This window comes from Gobio gobio (genome assembly GCF_949357685.1).
Source record: "Gobio gobio genome assembly, chromosome: 6".
In the NCBI taxonomy this organism is placed as follows: domain Eukaryota; kingdom Metazoa; phylum Chordata; class Actinopteri; order Cypriniformes; family Gobionidae; genus Gobio; species Gobio gobio.
Window position 1 is genome coordinate 53,873,957 of NC_137102.1, and position 20,110 is coordinate 53,894,066.

Sequence of the window (20,110 nt, forward strand, 5' to 3'; positions counted from 1 at the left end):
GTACCTAAAAGTGACTAAACACAAAACTTCTTTTCAAAAATGTACCCGAAGACAACCTGAGTATTGTATTTGGTTAAACAGTGTGGCTAAATTGTCTAAAATAACTTTTCTAACTAGTTTTGTATGTCCTGAGGGAAATACCAGTGCTTGCAAGGCAGAAATAGAATAGGGTTAGGTTTAGGATTTGGTATAAATAAAATGCTGCTATAGAGCTGCTTCGTTGTTGACATGATGTCTTGATTTGTGGTGAGAAATCATAATTCGGCATGCAAATATGACAATGACGTCAACCCTGGGGGTAGATTTTAACCCTCTGGGGGTCTTCGGTCATTTCTGACCCCAATTTTTTTTTTTTTTATGTTAAAAATCGTAGCTTCATTTGAATGGTCCTTCATCGGAAAACTTGATGACTTTATTGGTACTTGGTATATGAACACACAAAAAAATTGGGGACAGGATTTGAAAAGTCTAAGTGGTCGTAAAAAAAATAGTCACACTCAATGTCTTCGGGTCAAAAAGGACCCCTATAGGAAATGAATGGGAAATTGGCAAAAATATGAAAATACACAGTTTTTTTTGTGCATATAATCTACAAATCAGCCAGGATGCAGACAAAAAGGACTAAACAGTGAAGGGGTGAATCTCTAAAACATCAAGAGTGCAAAACAGACACAAAAAAAAAACACACACACACACACACACACACACACACACACACACACAAACACAATTAGCTTTTGGAATGGGACGCGTTAATTTGTGTGTGCGTGTGTTTTTGTGTGTATAAGTGTGTGTGAGAGTTTTTTTGTCTGTTTTGCACTCTTTTAGAGATTCACCCCTTCACTGTTGAGTCCTTTTTTTCTGCATCCTGGCTGATTTGTAGATTGTATGCACGAAAAAAACGAATTTCCCATTCATTTCCTATGGGGGTCATTTTTGACCCAATTTTTTTTTACGACCACTTAGACTTTTCAAATCATGTCCCCAATTTTTGGGGTGTTCATATACCAAGTACCAATAAAGTCACCAAGTTTCGGACCATTCCGATGAAGCTACGATTTTTTTTAAAAAATTATAAAACGCAAGATCCACTATAGTGGTAAAAATGTGTTATTGCGTGATAAAAATGCTCAGTGTGTCCACCGGATGGCACCGATCTCATTTAAAAAATTGCTTTCATGAGGCCTAGGCTTTACTCTAAAATGAAATACAGCTTTAATAATAAAAAATAATAATAATATATACATTTTTTATTATATTCAATGGGAAAAAATGGGTCATAATTATCGCATAAATATTAAATATTAATCATAAAATTATCTCAAAACACCAAAAAAGAAAAGAAAAAATATTATTGAACAAAAATATATTTCATTGATTTTACTCAAATCTTTTTTTATCTTAATCCCACCCTCCGGGTCATTTTTGACCCCAAGGCCCTGAGTGTGACCCGTAAATGAAGACCCCCAGAGGGTAAAATGCAAAACATACTCTCAGTGTAAGCCAATGGGAGATTTTCACATTTGAATCTTAAATTTCTACAAAAAAGTGTACGTGGGCTGAATGAAAAGCACAAATTTGTTGATAAGAAAAAGAAGAATAGAAAGATGATGATATCGATACACTTTGCAAGCACTATAACTGACAAGTGATGTTGAATGTTCACTGCATGTACACATATGGGTTTGCTTTGTGTAGAATAGCATTTACAGTGCAAGTTGAAGTAATATTTTGTTGCACGTGCCCTTGACTAACATCGAGACACCAAGGTGGAGAGTCGTCAGGTTCTCGTTTAATCGTGTGCAGCAGGTTGCCACTCCTGAACTCATAAGTCAGCCGGATATCATGCTGCATGTAGCTTTTATGATCCGTGGAGGCATTTGCAAACACATACGTGTCCTGACTGCCGATCTGCTTGTCAGAGTTATTCAGGTCTTTGTTCAGGACACACTTAAGAGGTCTGTTGACTCCTGCACACACATACTTGTGTCCACTGATAGGAGAATCGACGGCAGCTTTGCCATTTTGATATGGAGTATAGCAGTCGTAATATTCAGCCTCAGTTTTCACCTGCGCATATTCAGGCCGCCAGAGCGTCCCGTATGCGCTACACACGTTTTCAGAGTCGGAATCTCGTTCGGTCTTAATTGCTGCTTCAGGAAGCATATTAAAACATTCATTCTGCATCATGCACCTTCTCTCCACCTTCTGCAAATCTGTGTTGCAGCCATTTCGTGATTTTCCAGAATGGCCGTGTTTATAGAAGCTTCCAGGTAGCAGGCAGTTTTCACTGGAGTCCGTGCGTAAGGCAACAGGACAGCGGGCGTCCCAAGAAGCATCAACAGCCTGCGACCTAGAGGCGCCCTGAGTGGAAACACAGAAGTTGAGCGGCTCATCTTGGGTTTTGCAGCTCTCTCCTCTGTACTTTCTGTTGGCCAGGGTGGACCATGAATCATCATGACCCGATGTGTTTGTCCAGTTAACACGTAGCACGTCTTCACTGTCAAAAGAGCCGCAGGAAACTCGTCGCCTTTTATCACTAAAGACGGTACAAGTTAAACTGATTAAGACAATTTCTACTCACAAATTACATTTTGTCTTGTGTACATCTTTACAAAGTACCATGGTTTTGGATCCTACCATGATTGAGCATTGTGTAAAAACCATAGTACATCAATATGGTAATCATACAGTACTGTCCAAAAGTTTGGGGTCGGTAAGATTTTTTTAATGCTTTCGAAAGAAGTCTCTTATGCTCACCAAGGCTGCATTTATTTGATCAATAATATAGTAAAATGGTAATACTGTGAAATATTATTACAATTTAAAAGGAGGGTTTTCTATTTTAATACATTTTCAAATGTAATTTATTGCTGTGATGCAAAGCTGAATTTTCAGCATCATTACTCCAGTCTTCAGTGTCACATGATCCTTCAGAAATCATTGGCGATTTGCTGCTTAAGAAACATTTCTTATTAATGACAATGTTGAAAACAGCTGTGCTTTTTCAGAATTCTTTTATTTTAAATAAAAATATTTTGTATCATTATAAATATCTCTGCTGTCACTTTTCACATCTTTGTTGAAAAAAAGCATACATTTCTTACTGATCCCAAACTCCTGGATGATATATCAAAAGTACCATCTGTGACTATCAAACTGCCCTGGCACTATAAGTCAAAATTGACTTACTGTGCACAATTCAAATTACAAAAGTTTGAAAGTAAAAGCTGGTTATTAGATCATTTGGTTATGGTTATTAGGTTGTTTTAGTGATTTGTATTAGTCTATTGTGTGGATGTTTAATTGTGATTGAAAACTTTGTGAAAGTGAAAACTTATTGTAGTTTTGTATTTATAATAGTATGCAATGCCAAAGCAACCTGTCACTGGGAGTGAAGTTTGTGCTTACCATCAAGGACCGTTATAGACTTTATTGTATTATCCTTGACAAATGATTGTATTTGTTGTCTAATAAAATAAAATAAAATCAAAAAGGATTGTTTTCAAAATCTTTCATCGAAATGTAATACTTTCAGGTGGATAAAATCCTTATATTTTCTTGTTTAATATCCTGTTTTAGCTGTTTAAATTAAAATGGGTTATGAATGCAGTTTTATGATGATTTTAATTTCCATTAAGATGAAATAATGTTTCAGCATGAAAATTGTTTCAATTAAAAACAACAATGCAATTTAAATTCAGTAATTGACTTATTGGGGAAAACTGACTAATTTAGCTAGATATTTAAAAAGTAAGAATAAAAACATAATATCCTTTTGTTTGTTTTTTCAAATTCATAATTGCAAGCAAAAATGCAGATGCACGAGCAGACAGACAGAATGTGTACCTGCTGCCAGAGCTTTTGTGTTTGCCCTTCATCATCATACTCTTCATCTTTAGCTCCGTGATGGAGGGCAGTACTAGAGGAACCGCTACACAAAACAGAGCAAGTCGGGGCGGCAGCAAAGATCCAGAGTCCGTCTTCCTCCTCTGACCCTGCAGGAACTTCAGGCTGCCCTGAAACTGCATGTTCTACAGAAGACAAGAGCAAAACAGACAGACTCAGTGGGCAGAGTGTATGGCAACATGTACATTTGGCCCCTAATTTTACATAAAATGGAAGTTGCGATAGTCTTTTCTTCCATATTGTTACCAAGCGTGCTACACAAGTTCTGAAAAGTAAAACCAAAGTGTTTTCGATCGCCCCCGGGTGGTTGGATATAGTATAGCTCATAACCCTCTCCATGTAATGTAATGGGACATAGACAAACTAAACAATCAAATTACACTTCAAATATATTTTTTACAAAGATGGTTTCTGTCATTTTAGGTAGTTTTGATCACGCTGATGTTAGTTCAAGTGTTTGCTTTTTAAATAAGTTTGGTTTTAGTTATTTGATGCTATATCAACAGGGGCGTGGCGTTATGATTGACAGCTGAGATTGACAGCTTCTCTGAGTGAAGTAGCCAGTGAAGCACCAACAGACATTTTCGAGAACTTCAGGAGGACATTGGAGCTTTAACTTTCATCTCTACATTTCCATAACTGTTTATTTCTCAAAAAGTTCAGGGGCGTGTTGTTGGTTAGGCGGGAGCAGTGATGGGAATAACGGCGTTACAGATAAACGGCGTTACTAACGGTATAATTTTTTCAGTAACGAGTAATCAAACGAATTACTGTTTCTCCCGTTACAACGCCGTTAGCGTTACTGAGGGAAAAAAATGCGGCGTTAGTCGCGTTACTATAATTGAGCTCACTGAAGCGCTTTTCATCCGAACAAGCTCTCTGTCAGTCGGACCTGCAACATGTGTGTGTGTGTGCGTGTGCGCGCGCACCAGCCATGCGTGTTGGGGGTGGGTGCGGTGGTACACATAACTGATGATGATTGGTGGGTGGGAGACAAGGTTGAAGTTGATAGGTTGAGTTCACACCTATTTTTTTCACGGTCTATGGTTCACACACACACACACACACACACCTATGACGCACACGCATATGCACATTCAGCGATGGTCCAACGACTTCAAAGGTAGCTTTCGCAAACTGGAAGTATAAGCGCTACTTTTCCCTCGTTGAGGTGAAAGGTAAGAATATTTATGTAACGTGCAACTTATGCCCAGGAAGAAAGAGTCTCTCCACGCCGGTGGCAAGTGATTCTGAAGCACCTCACATCATATGCCACAAAATTAGTGGCTAAAAACCCAGGTGATAACCTGAGCTCCACTACCAAAGGAAAGTATAGTACTGATAATATTTACACAATATTTACACTATAGGCCTACTGATAATATTTACAATAATGCATTGAATTTGATAGGTGTCTCTCACATTGTCCCACAGCAACATTACAAAAGTGTACATTAATGTACAATGTTTTATAATAATAATTTATTCTATTTAGTGTCCAATTCATTCATTTAACATATCTATATTGGGGGCATCCAAGTTATTTGACATATTTGAACATTTGGAAAAAAAAAAAGTAACGCAGTAATTACTTTCCCTGGTAATTAGTTACTTTTATAATGATGTAACTCAGTTACTATTTGTAAGAAGTAACTAGTAACTATAACTAATTACTTTTTTAAAGTAACGTGCCCAACACTGGGCGGGAGTGTGGGCAGGATTGACAGGACCTTGATATCGCGGCTCCACTTCACACTTCCACGATCTTTTCAAATGCGACCCAGGCCACTTGGGTATGTGGTCCAAATCCGATACATATCCGATCTTTTGAAATGCGTCTTCAGTCTGAACTGCCAGGTCACATGTATCCGACCCGCACCTCGTTGATACGCGACAAACGTCATCAAACGCCATGGCCAAAAACCATGCTCTCCTCCTCTTTTTTAATTTTCTTCTTAACATGAGAAGGTTGTAATGGTGCTGGCTCCGTTGCGAAAATAACTTTAATAAAGCTAAACGAACTCCAATGCTGACACCCATATTTGGCTACTTCCGTAAACAACAAGTGACGTCGTTGACCGTTGAGTACTCTTCTGCGCATGCGGGTCACTTCTGGGTCATTTCACGTTCACACAGGAGAACACAAAAGGTCGCATTTAATTGGAAATGTGAACGGCCTTGCAAAAAAATCAAATTTTTTCAAAAAATCGGAATTGAGCATTAAGCCCTGCAGTGTGAACGCAGCCTATGAGAGGGAGGGGCAGATGTTTTGAGTAAAAATTATGAGGGCATATGAATAAAAAAAAAGTGATGCACATGGATATATAATGAATAATAAATACTGCAATATTTCATAAAAAAAAGAAGAAAAAAAGAGAATGGTCAATTTTGATTTCATGCCGATTTTAATTAGATATTTCAGATCAGAGTTAGAAACAGAAAACCACTGAGGTAGAATATATTGAGTGATTTCATGACTGACCAGGAAGCCGGAGGTGCTGTCCAGCAGGCAGCGTACTCGAGTGACGAAGCACCGCGTAAGGAACGGAGACAGTTCAGGAGGAACACCGCCAGGCTCTTCTGCTCTATACAGATGACCCATCACAACATCCTCATCTACTACAACACACACATACACAAGACATAGTTCAGGAACACATGACTCGGTGTGTAATGTCAGATGCATGCAGTGAAATATACTGTAGTCTCTCTTTTCCATGCAATTATAATGAGACAGCTGGAGCGTATAAGCTTCAAAATAGATGCAAAAGCACCATAAAAGTGTTATAAAACAGTCCATACAACTCGTGCAGTGTTCCAGGTCTTCTGAAGTCATATGCAGGGTATTATATAGGGTTAATGGTAATTATACACGCACCAGTGTCTTGCTTGCCAGGGTTCATCGCCCAGTGGAGCTGCCTCTGAAACTCCTGTCGCTCTGCCACATGGATATAATCAAAGACCTTCTGATGCATCACGTCTGTCTGCCAGAAAAGATCACGCACACCAACACAAAACCAGAAAGGGTTTATTTCTTAAGCGTTTTAGCTCCCACATCAAGTGTGTTTTGTGTTCTCGGCTGCTGCGTTGACCTGTACACTTGACCTCTGCACAGTTGTATGAGCCACACACAATGAAATGACCAAATGTCTCTCAGTCAACACGACAAGTTTATATGGTCTAATTCAGTTTTATGTTAAACCACATTAGAAACATTACTCATCAAAATTTCCCTTTGGAGCCTTTTCTGTCACTTCAACTGCTGGTAAAGCATTTTTCAGAAGCATTTTAGATTGTGAGGTTCCTGGCAAATAGTCGAATGTATTCATAATTCATGCAATTATTCTTGCGCATTTGCTTTGGTTACTATTAATAAGCAGTCAGATGTCAGAGAGTAGTGCAGAGCTGACATATTAAGAGCTGTTGTGCTTGTAGGAGCCTAGCTCATGTCGCAAGTAGAGACCTTTGCTATGTTTCACCAAGTTTCACTTGAACAGAAGGGGCCTCCGCTCGAAAAAAAGCCCCGCCCCCCTCCCTGCCATCATGGAAATGAATGCCATTATTTTCCACTATAATGGAAGTTATACATTTTTTTAAAATATTTATAATAGAATATAGAACGCTGTTTTCCTGAATATCAGCACGATTGCAAATGTGATAGCCAACAGTTCAATAAACAAGTGAATGTTAGGTGACTTTCATTTTAGACTTAGAACCTTGTCTGTTTTTGCTCTATTTCGCAACAAATCCACAGTAGAGCCCATTGCACGGCTGATAAAATCATACCTGCGGTCCACCAAGTTGCAAAAAAGACAGTCCGCACTTGGCCAGCTGTCAATTGAACATGGCATTATGAGATTGCAAGATAAGGATAAACATGTCAGAGCTTTTGCAGCATTGGAAAGCAAAGTTCTGAAATTAGAACAATCTCGCTGAGGGGGTGAGAGAGTGACGAAGATTGAATGCTGATTTTGTTTTTATGATTGTAATGTATTGACAGTGCTAGATAGAATGTGTTTATAAATAGACAATTACCTCTTTCCCCGCCAGCGTAAAAAAAGAAAGAAAAAGTTTTTGTTTTGAGTTTTGAGCAAAAAGCTGAGAAAATCGTGTTTTTGTCAAATACTACAACCAGATTGGATTCAGAATGATCATCAAAACACAGATGGAGTAGATTGAGTCCCTCAACACCCCCAAAGCTTCCATTTTGATTTATATGCTGTTTAATGTTTGATGATCATATTATTTTACCTATGTATCTGCTTACATATGATATCACTTGTTTCTGCTTCTTCTTAGCCTGTGTTTTGATCAGGACATTCAGTACTCATTCAGATGATGCATAATAGCACCCTACCGTATAACTGTGATAACACGGAAAGCCAGTAATTTCTGTCAATGGCAGAGAAATGTTGGCAATCAATGGCAGGGAAAGAGCTAACAAAGGCCAATAATAATAATAATAATAATAATAATAATAATAATAATAATAATAATAAAAACAGGCAACACTTTAGTTTAGGGTCCAATCTTCACTATTAACTAGTTGCTTGTTAGCATGCATATTACTATGCTATTAGCTGTTTATTACTTATAAAGCACATATTAATGACTTATTTTCATATCCAATACCTAAACTTAACTACCTAACTAACTATTAATAAGCAGTAATTATGAGTTTATTGAGGCAAAAGTTGTAGTTAATAGTTAGTTAATATTGAAAATTGGACTCTAAACTAAAGTGTGACCAAAAAACGATTTAAATGAAATAAATGACCACTCAGAATCTTCAAACTGCTTTATATATATATGCTTGAAGCCACAAATCCCTTTTCACAGCCCCATGTGTTTGTTGCGTGACACCAGAGCTGCTTGCATGAGGACAGACGTGTCTCTACACTGAAGAACAACAAAACAAAAGCCTGAAATACCAGCCCACACGACCATACCCTGAGTTCATAAACAACAAACTCTGCCCAAAATATTCAACCTTCCCTTTACTTTCCAGTGTGGCACATGCCAGGCTTTTTAGCACACTTTGATGACTAACCATCTCATGACAAACTATCACAGTTTCAATGAGGATCCAATCAAATTTCCTCCTTGGAAGGGAAGGTTTGTTTGCCGAAGAAGCCTGACTCTTTGAAGGCCGTGAGAAAGTCTTAAATTAGCCAAGGACTGAAAAAATGTAACTATTTTTACACATTCTGGTGGAGAAGGCCTATAACGTGACATAATTCTGCACAGATGGCGTGGTTATTTCTTACGTAACCACACATGATTTTTGTTACGATTCCTCTGATGATACAGGAATTTTATTTGAGAACTGTTTTTAAAAGGTAAAATGGGTAACTGGAAACATACTGGATTTCAATATTTTTGATATTTTCTTGTACACGCATGAAAGCTAAATACACATACTGTTTACCCTCCCTCTTAAATAATACATTAAAATATTTTAAAAATATATGAACAGTGAACATTCACAGCAGGATGGAAATGGGGAAACAAGCAATCTAAAATATTTAATCGAAGGAATATATAATATAATATAATGTAGGATGGTGAAAGATGTGTGCATAATCTGAGACACCCCCCCCCCCTCCTTCCCGCCAGTGTACAACACCTAGAATAATCTTTATTTTTATCTTTAATTGTTATTTCATTCCATGTGTTTCAATGTTCATAAACTGTATAAAATGTGATTTTCATAGGTGTTAGAAAAATAATGAATATAGGCATATACAACCTGTAAGTCATAGACTAGGTCTGAGAGGTACACGTGAACAGCTAAGGGTCGTAGGTTATGGGCGCATGCGCATTCGTTGTTATAAGTTACCGTGTGTGCGTGAGCAACGGTATGTTTTGTAATTACAGGTAAGAGATAATTGTAAATAGACGCACAAGCGGTTGTATGAGGTCAAGGAGTAAAGAATAAGTTAAATAGGCTGTTACAGCGGTTAATCGCTCAATATAGAGTGTTAATCAGATCTATCTGTGATTATATGCATGAAGGTGTCTTTGATTTTGATACTCTCTGTCTGCAAGATGACAAAAGAGATGGGCTGGGTTGCTCGTCGATATTGAGAAGTTCATGGTGTCACTTAGACATGAATGAAGAAAAAGAAAGTGTTAAAGTTAATCGGGAGGTTACAGGTGCATACGCATTCGTGGTTATAAGTTACCATGTGTGTGTGCGTGAGCAACGGCATCTCGTACTGTTCATGTTTTGTAATTTCAGTGTGAAACAAAAGTAAAGAACCTGAATCACAACACACTCGAGAGCTGGTGTTATTACTCGGGTGTGTAACAATAATATAATATAATATCATAACCTTTTCATTACCTGATGAAATCCCAGGTAGTCAACGATAGTGGTAGATGCATAGAAAATAACACCGTCTGAACTCACGACCAGTGCAAATCCAGAGAGAAACTACAAGACACAAAAGAACAGATTATTGTTGGAAATGTATAAATATGAAATATCTGTCAATATTATTTGCACAATGTTAGAGACATGACTAAAACTATAACTTCAGAAGCCAATAAACAATTTCTGAACTGTAGTGAAGGATGTTTAGAGGAGAACTAAATGGCTAACTCACCTGTAGGAGGAGGTCACTCTCTACAACACGGGGCACAATCTCTTTCCTGTGCTCTGGGATCGAGGCATCACTGCAGTGATTTTCTTTCTCTTGGACCGCTGTGAGGAACAACAGCACATAACAACCATGAACATGTCACAGGGAAATATGATGACCAGAATTTCTGCATAAACATTTCTGATATTAAATCATGCTGATATAAACATACATTTTTGAAATTCTGTCTCACAAATAAAGAAAAACCAAGACAATTAATGCTTCATTAGACCAAATCCCACTGATCATTCTTATCCATCTTAGTCAGTCCATCTTGGATGCACTTTCCCAATTTCACAACTGGTTGAAAATGATTCCAAAGCAATATATTTATTGTTGCAAGTAACCCAAATGCTCTTTGTTAGCTGAGCAAATCAAAAATGGGCAAGATAAAAACTTTTTATATGCACTTCATGAACATCAAAGCAAAGAAGATAACTACAAACAGTCTGAGTCATGATGTTTACACTACTCAAATATCATCATCCATTCATTAACCATTTCAGTCATATCCGACTCTTGGTGATTCTATGGGCAGTCAATGAATCTTCTTGGCAATGATTTTTCCAGGGCAGGTCGCCAGCATAGACTTTGGGCTTCTTTTCTTGGCAAGTCGCGTTAAAAAAAAGTCACGGGGTTGCGTTTTTTTGGGCTTATTTTTAAAAAATGTGGTTGCTTGTTAGGAAAACATGACAAGCAACTTAATTTCTTCACATTTATGGTCGATGTTTTGTCCAATACATTGCCTGACACTGTCCTCACATCCCGCCTCCTTCTCCCCCCTCATTGAAGAAAAATCGAGTTCAACGTGCAGGCATGTGACGTTATAAATGCATGTAATGATAGTTAGTAGACGTAAATAGACGTATACATTTTCACAAACAATGCCACCAGCAGTAAAGAGATGGAGAGGAAACGGAGGAGAGGCACCTAATTTAATTAAAAAATATATTTTTATAATGACAGGCTATTATAAAAATTTAAAAAAGTATAGTACTAATAATAAGAGTAGGTATGGTTCGAATTAATTTTATTATAAATATGTGGCTATATTGCAGAGCTCCTTGCCTGTGTCCCAATGTGCATACTATCCATCCTAAATAGTATGTGACATTAGTAATTTTCAATACTATTTAGGGCAGATGGTATGCACATTGAGATGCAGCTAGGGCTTATCTTTTTCACAGTTTGCAGTGTCTGTGTTTACTACTCACTGCTCCCAATATGTGTGCACTAACTCCGACTATTGGCTACCATAATTGGCCTTCACGTCACTTTTTCTCTTTTTCCATCTCCAAACCTCTTCTGTTCACAGCTGATCGGAGGATATTGTGTGCCCTTTATTGCAATTTGATGTTTTTGTAAAAACACCTCTGTTTTTGCTTTTCAAACTCCGAGAGGTTTCAGTTTAATATGTTGCAGGCTCATTTATTGATAAAAAATTGTTGATCATAAATGATATTGATGATAATAAATAATATAATAATATTGGGCTTGTTTTTGAAGCTGTGGTTGCTTATTTGTCTCGCGAGAGTTGGCAACACTGGTCGCCAGGTCTTTCCCCAACCCTCCCCCTTGTATGGCTTGGGACTCACACATACTGTTACACTACTGTTAACATAGGGCTTACTTTTGGTAACTATGCCGATGGACAATTTAGCATCTCCAATTCACCTATTCAGTTAGGTGTCAAGTTTTCACGTGACGTCACATGCTTATAGGAACGCCCACATGGAGGGCAAAACAAGGCTTTCCTCCATTGCCTGCCAGTCATTTTTTACCAGGTTTGTAGTCAGTATTAATGCAGCAAGACTGGAAACAAGTAATATTAAAATAGCAAATTCAATATACACCCTATTGATGTTGCATACGTTGAGTTCATTTTCTTGGCTCATTTACTCGCCTGTACATAGTATGCATCATCAAAAGGGTGTAAACTGAATTTGATCTTTTAATATCACTGTTTTAGTACATTACGATTACGGCACTTTAAGGGTGGGTTGCACAAAGGATTCTTTAGCCTGTCGTCAGCTCACCCTCTGTCTGCTGCTTGATCAGCTCTATAATTCTAACGGTTTTACTGTGTAGTTAATGTGTTTAAAATTAAGTGGTGCAACAACTCGATAGTGTTTTTCACGTTAAGAGTTTTAAAAACATCCCGTCTGTGGTAAGAAAAAAGTGCAAGTAAAAAAAAACCCTGGATGAAATCGATTATAGCATCTTAAACGTGAATGTAAACAACTGGGACAATAGAGGAAGAGGACACATTACATCTTCCATCATGAGTCCTGTATTCCTACAGCAGCTGTGTACTTCAACAAAGTTGAGGAAGGGGCTGATGGCATGTGTAACGTTCAGAGTCCACTCCATTTATGTCTGACTGTCCACGGTCCACCAAACCTACAGATTTTATCATTCAAACATTCCACAAAAACATGTGCTCACTAACATGATGGAAAACTCCAGCATCTCTCTCTCTCCAAAGACTCGTTCTCCATTCATTTACTGCTGCCAAACAAGCTAAAAATCTGCAGGTGGATGAGTTACTTTTCACAAAATGGCAGAAATGGCTTTTAAAAGCAGCCCATTTCACCGCTGGGCTGTTTTGATGAGGGGATGGAAATAAAAAACAGATCTGCTCTTGACAATTGAGGTTAGATTTACGAGCAGATGTGTGTTTGTGTGCTAGCTATATTATGCAGTAAAGAATGGACTCACTCTATAACTTTTTTTCCCCTCTTAGTTTTAACTTTGTTCCTTGCTCAAAGTCTCTAAAAAAAAAAGCTATTATGAAGGTCAAGCACATCATATATTCACCATCACATCGAAGATATTTGAAGAATGTTTTCACTTTTTTTGTCTTTGTAATTAAAGTTAATGGGGTCCAAAACAACATTATTGACATTCATTGTACAAATTCTGTTTATTGTCATGGAGTGACAAAAAAGGCTTAACTCATAAATATTTATTAGGTTGTATAAAATCATTTAAAACAATAATAAATATTAATTAATGTGATGTATAGCTTTAGACATAATGCATTTACTCATCCCCAAGTCAAACTATACTAAAAAATAATACACTATATTGCCAAAAGTTTTGGGACGCCTGCCTTTACAGGCACATGAACTTTAATGACATTACATTCGTAATCCATACGAGTTCTCACATTGTTTTCGCCATAGCTATAGTAGCTTCATCTTTTCTGGGAAGGCTTTCCACGAGATTTAGGAGTGTGTTTATAGGAATTTTTGACCATTCTTCTAGAAGCACATTTGTGAGGTCAGGCACTGATGTTGGACGAGAAGGCCTGGCTTGCAGTCTCTGCTCTAATTCATCCTAAAGCTGTTCTATCGGGTTGAGATCAGGACTCTGTGCAGGCCAGTCAATTTCCTCCACACCAAACTCTCTCATCCATGTCTTTATGGACCTTGCTTTGTGCACTGGTGCGCAGTCATGTTGGAACAGGAAGGGGCCATCCCCAAACTATTCCCACAAAGTTGGGAGCATGAAATTGTCCAAAATGTCTTGGTATGCTGAAGCATTAAGAGTTCCTTTCACTGGAACTAAGCTGCCAAGCCCAACCCCTGAAAAACAACCCCCACACCATAATCCCCCTCCACCAAACTTTACACTTGGCACAATGCAGTCAGGCAAGTACTGTTCTCCTGGCAACCGCCAAACCCAGACTCGTCCATCGGATTGCCAGACAGAGAAGCGTGATTCATCACTCCAGAGAACACGTCTCCACTGCTCCAAGAGTCCAGTGATGGTGTGCTTTACACCACTGCATCTGACGCTTTGCATTGCATTTGGTGATGTAAGGCTTGGATGAGCTGCTCGGCCATGGAAACCCATTCCATGAAAATCTCTACGCACTGTTCTTGAGCTAATCTGAAGGCCGCATGAAGTTTGGAGGTCTGTAGCTATTGACTCAGAAAGTTGGCGACTTCTGTGCACTGTGACCCTCAGCATGTGCTGACCCCGCTCTGTGATTTTACATGGCCTACCACTTTGTGGCTGAGTTGCTGCTGTTCCCAATTGCTTCCACTTTGTTATAACACCACTAACAGTTGACGGTGGAATATTTAGTAGTGAGGAAATTTCACAAATGGACTTATTGCACAGGTGGCAACCTATCACGGTACCACACTTTTGAATTCACTGAGCTCCTGAGAGCGACCCATTCTTTCACAAATGTTTGTAGAAGCGTCTGCATGTCTAGGTGCTTGAATTTATACAACAGTGGCCATGGAAGTGATTGGAACACCTGAATTCAATGATCTGGAGGGGTGTCCCAATACTTTTGGCAATATAGTGTTGTATTTAGTTGCTTTTTTGACAAACTAATTACAAATGCACTGATGACAACTGCAACAGCCACCCAGCAGCAAAACATTAAAAATAACAACATCCCTCTCATTACAGCACATGAAGTTCAAAAAGTACTAAAGTGTCCAATGACATTTCTCGTATAAAACGTAGTACGTTTAAACAAAAACATTTTAGCCTAACGCAAAGATCAATCCAACCAGATTTACTAAGCAACTATTACAAAAGTGAACTTAAAGAATCTTGAGATGAGTGTTTAATATGTCATTTTATGAAAAGCACTTCCACACCTTTTGTAATGTTTCTTCATATGAAATCTTTGATAATGACAAGTATTTTGAAAGTAAATATAATCTCAGAAACATGACTTCACGGAAACACATTAAATACATACTTCAATTTATTGTTCTAAAACAATGCATTAAAAAGAAAAATCTATGATTAATTTTTTCCTAGCGTTCTTTCATTCTTTACTAGCGTGTTTTTGTATCCAGAGTATAAAAACAGAACATATTAAATAAGAGAATTCACTCAGAAAGATGACTTTATCACCCTCCCCTATGCAATACATATTCATAACTGCATTGTGTAGTAATGGAGTTACATACATTAACTTCACCACGTTATGTATGCATGTATGTGTGTGTGTGTGTGTGTGTGTGTGTGTGTGTGTGTGTGTGTGTGTGTGTGTGTGTGTGTGTGTGTGTGTGTGTGTGTGTGTGTGTGTGTGTGCTGGAGGAAGAGCAGGCAATACAAGAGAAGGAGGATGGCGGCTTATAGTAAACTATTTTGTGCATTGCTGGTCTCTTGAGCTTTGATGGACAGATCATTAGATCATTTTCACTGGCGTCCCTTTGAGGTCAGGCTCTGGTCTACTACAGTCACGCAAACCCTGCTTTACTACAGGCTCTTAAAGGGCCAACACTCAATTCAAACAAATGAAAACTGCCCAAACCAAGTTTCTGTATGTCTGTCTGTCTGTCTATCTATTGTCTATCTGTCTATCTATTGTCTGTCTGTCTATCTATCTATTGTCTGTCTGTCTGTCTGTCTATCGTCTGTCTGTCTGTCTGTCTGTCTGTCTGTCTGTCTGTCTGTCTGTCTATCTATCTATCTATCTATCTATCTATCTATCTATCTATCTATCTATCTATCTATCTATCTATTGTCTGTCTGTCTGTCTGTCTGTCTGTCTGTCTGTCTGTCTGTCTGTCTGTCTGTCTGTCTGTCTGTCTGTCGGTCGGTCGGTCGGTCGGTCTGTCTGTCTGTCTGTCTGTCTGTCTGTCTGTCTGTCTGTCTGTCTGTCTGTCTGTCTGTCTGTCTATCTATCTATCTATCTATCTATCTATCATCTGTCTGTCTTTTTGTCGATTGTCTGTCTGTCTGTCTGTCTGTCTGTCTGTCTGTCTGTCTGTCTATCTATCTATCTATCTATCTATCGTCTGTCTGTCTATTGTCTGTCTGTCTGTCTATCGTCTGTCTGTCTGTCTGTCTGTCTGTCTGTCAATTGTCTGTCTGTCTATCTATTGTCTGTCTGTCTGTCTATCTGTCGTCTGTCTGTCTATTGTTTGTCTGTCTGTCTATCGTCGGTCAGTCTCTCCATCTATTGTCTGTCTGTCTGTCTGTCTGTCTGTCTGTCTGTCTGTCTGTCTGTCTGTCTGTCTGTCTGTCTGTCTATCTATCTATCTATCTATCTATCTATCTATCTATCTATCTATCTATCTATCTATCTATCGTCTGTCTGTCTGTCTGTCTGTCTATCTATTGTCTGCCTGTCTATCTATCTATCTATCTATCTATCTATCTATCTATCTATCTATCTATCTATCTATCTATCTATCTATCTATCTATCTATCTATCTATCTATCTATCTATCTATCTATCTATCTATCTATCTATCTATCTATCTATCTATCGTCTGTCTGTCTATCGTCTGTCTGTCTGTCTATCTATCGTCTGTCTGTCTATTGTCTCTCTGTCTATCTGTCTGTCTGTCTGCCGTTTGGGATGAGTGATATTTTTAAATGTTTTTGAAAGTCTCGATTGCTCCCCCAGGCAACATTTATTTGAAAAAAAAAAAAAAAAATAGAGTAAAAACAGTAATATTGTAAACTGTTACTACAATTTAAAATAACTTATCTATATTCTGTAACATTATAAATGTCTTTACTGTCACTTTTGATTACTTTAAGGCCACCGTCCTTGCTGAATTAAAGTATTTATAAAGTATAATTGCTTTCCAAAAACAACAGCAGCTTACTGACCCTAAACATTTGAACAGTAGTGTGTGTGTGTGTGTGTATAACTTTCTATACACTTAAGAATTAATTTAAATTGTTTTCCGGTCAATTGGTCACATGACACAAACATAACAGAGCACTGCAGAGGCACATGCACTCCGATGGCAGATTATTTCACATCACTAGCAGCACTAATGAAAATGGCTTCCCAACTGAACTTGGGTTAACCTTACCAAAGAGGGGTCAACTTGTGCCGTTTGTGAACTAATGGCTGTGGCGTGAGAGAACCCGTGTTTGGAAACAGTCTTAGCATGAGATCATGCAGATTAGGCTGCTGGCACATGGCTCTGTTTGCAGTATAAAGCAGTTTTGATTTACATGACTGCTATTATAAATTCTGTTTTTATTGAGCATTGCATATTGATTGTGAATCTTTTCCCAGGAATGCCAATCCCTAAATATTATATGTAATAAATAACACAAAGCACAGGGAACTGAAAAATGACATTTATTTAGTAAATGTTTTTAATAATCTCTGATAGTCTGTCTCCAAGCTGCATAACAGGCGTGAAAAGAGTTCCCTTAAAGAGTTTAAGGGAACGTGTGCAAGAAGAAAATAAAGGACTTGGCAAAAGGACTCACCGTGTCATGCAGACATAACAGTTGTAACGCAACAGAACAAGCTTAACGGCAAACTCCTTTATGATGTATCTGGGTCATTTTTACCAGTCGTTCGCACGACATCATGTGCAGACTCCGAGGAACCGCCTTCCGGTTGCCAACAAACACAGACCCCATTAATGTTCCTACTGAGAGGTTTTGATGTTGACAACAAATCTCTTCAGAAACAGTTTTTTATGCTGCGCTTTGCCTTTTGGTGCAAACAAAGAGCTGTTTGAATGGTCAGGGTGACAAAATTCATAATACTAGCATTATGAGCGAATTAAACACAATTCTTAATGGATCATATGCTCGTACAGCACAACATAAACAAAGATAAAAGACTGATTCGAGGTATAACTAAGATCAGGGAATTCTCGAGCAAGGGAGGGGGAAATCCTCAATCCCATGCTAAAACAGATGTTTGGAGACTCACGCACATGCATGATGCTGGACGCCTGGATCATTTATCAGCTTCTAGCACACATTCTCACATGATGAAAACAAACAGAGGAATGTTTCCAGGACAGAGACGCGAGATGGAATTTTCCTGATTTGCACGCAAGAAGAATTTGCCAAGGAGGGTCTGGCAGCTGCCAAACGTCTGCACAACTGTGATTTCTCTGGAAAAATAGGAGCACGATACTGTACGCTCAGTATGGAAGGGCACCAGAAACAACATCCTTCCCTCATGAAGACCAAGCCCTGAAGTTGTCATCCCTGTGTTCAACTAATGGCAACTAATTTTTAAATTCACAAATGATTTTGCTCCTCTAGAGGTTCTGAATATCATACACATAATATTATACACTACCATTCAAAAGTGAGAATTTTTTTGAAAGAAATCTTCATTCTTTAATTCAGCAAGAATGCATTAAATTGATCAAAAGTGCCAGTAATGACATTTTAATGCTACAAAAGATTTATATTTCATTTTAAATATTTAAATTAAAAACCATTTCAATATTTAAATATAAATATTACCTTTAATAAAAGTATAATAATATTGAATAAAATATGAACTATTTTCAACATTGATAAAAACATTTTTTTAGCAGTAAATCAGCATATTAGAATGATTTCTGAAGGATCATGTGACACTTAAAGGGTTAGTTCACCCAAAAATGAAAATTCTGTCATTAATTACTTACCCTCATGTCGTTCGACACCCGTAAGACCTCCGTTCATCTTCGGAACAGAAATGAAGATATTTTTGTTGAAATCTGATGGCTGAGAAAGGCTTCAGATAGGCCTCCATTGGCATTCAGTACATTTACACTCCCAAGACCCATAAAAGGCACTTAAAACGTTGTTACAAAGTCCATCTCACCACAGTGACTCTACAATAATTTAACGATGCGACGACAATAGTTTTTGTGCACAAAAAAATCAAAATAACGACTTTATTCAACCTCTTCTTGTCTTCCGTGTGTGCCTCCACGACGCATGCGCGAGAATATGACGCAGATCCGGCGTTCGGACACATGACCCAGAAGCGATTTGTTTACGAGTAGAGGAAGAAGCGTGTATCTAAGCTGTTGAATTCTACATTGATCGTGCTTTAGGTCTTGTTATTGTCTTCCGTGTGTGCCTCCACGACGCATACGCGAGAATATGACGTAGCGCCGGGGTTCGGGAATCCATTAAATGCACACTTTAGTCCCATTTGAGCACTACGGCGAGACCTAAAGCACGATCAATGTAGAATTCAGATCAATGTAGAATCCAAACGCGCGTCTTCCTCTGCTTGTAAACAAATCGCTTCTGGGTCATGTGTCCGAACGCCGGATCTGCGTAATATTCTCGCGCATGCATCGTGGAGGCACACACGGAAGACAAGAACAAGTTGGATAAAGGTGTTATTTTGATTTTTTTTTGCGCACAAAAACTATTGTCGTCGCTTCGTAAAATTATTGTAGAGTCACTGTGGTGAGATGGACTTTGTAACAACGTTTTAAGTGCCTTTCATGGATCTTGGAAGTGTCAATGTACTGAATGCCAATGCAGGCCTATCTGAAGCCTTTCTCAGCCATCAGCTTTCAACAAAAATATCTTCATTTGTGTTCCGAAGATCTTACGGGTGTCGAACGACATGAGGGTGAGTAATTAATGACAGAATTTTTATTTTTGGGTGAACTAACCCTTTAAGACTTGAGTAATGATGCTGAAAATTCAGCATTTCATCACTGGAATAAATTACATTTTCAAATATATTCAAATAGAAAACAGTTGTTTTAAAGTATAATAATATTTCACAATAATAGTGTTTTTATTGTATTTTTAAATCAAATAAATGAGCATAAAATACTTTTCAAAAACAGCGA

General features: G+C 38.1%; 1 protein-coding gene across 1 annotated transcript in view; it reads right to left on the reverse strand.

Annotated features, from left to right (window-relative positions):
* Positions 1–1,662: 1,662 nt before the first annotated feature.
* The window catches only part of ahrrb (aryl-hydrocarbon receptor repressor b), a gene marked incomplete at its 3' end in the record, with an annotated part of 31,387 nt that continues 12,939 nt past the window's right edge, over positions 1,663–20,110 (reverse strand). The window contains exons 4-9 of the mRNA XM_079820486.1: positions 10,518–10,615; positions 10,256–10,345; positions 6,788–6,893; positions 6,392–6,525; positions 3,850–4,034; positions 1,663–2,539 (exon numbers count right to left, since the gene is read on the reverse strand). Coding sequence (XP_079676612.1) covers positions 1,663–2,539; positions 3,850–4,034; positions 6,392–6,525; positions 6,788–6,893; positions 10,256–10,345; positions 10,518–10,615 — 1,490 coding nt within the window. The remainder of the gene's footprint in view (positions 2,540–3,849; positions 4,035–6,391; positions 6,526–6,787; positions 6,894–10,255; positions 10,346–10,517; positions 10,616–20,110) is intronic.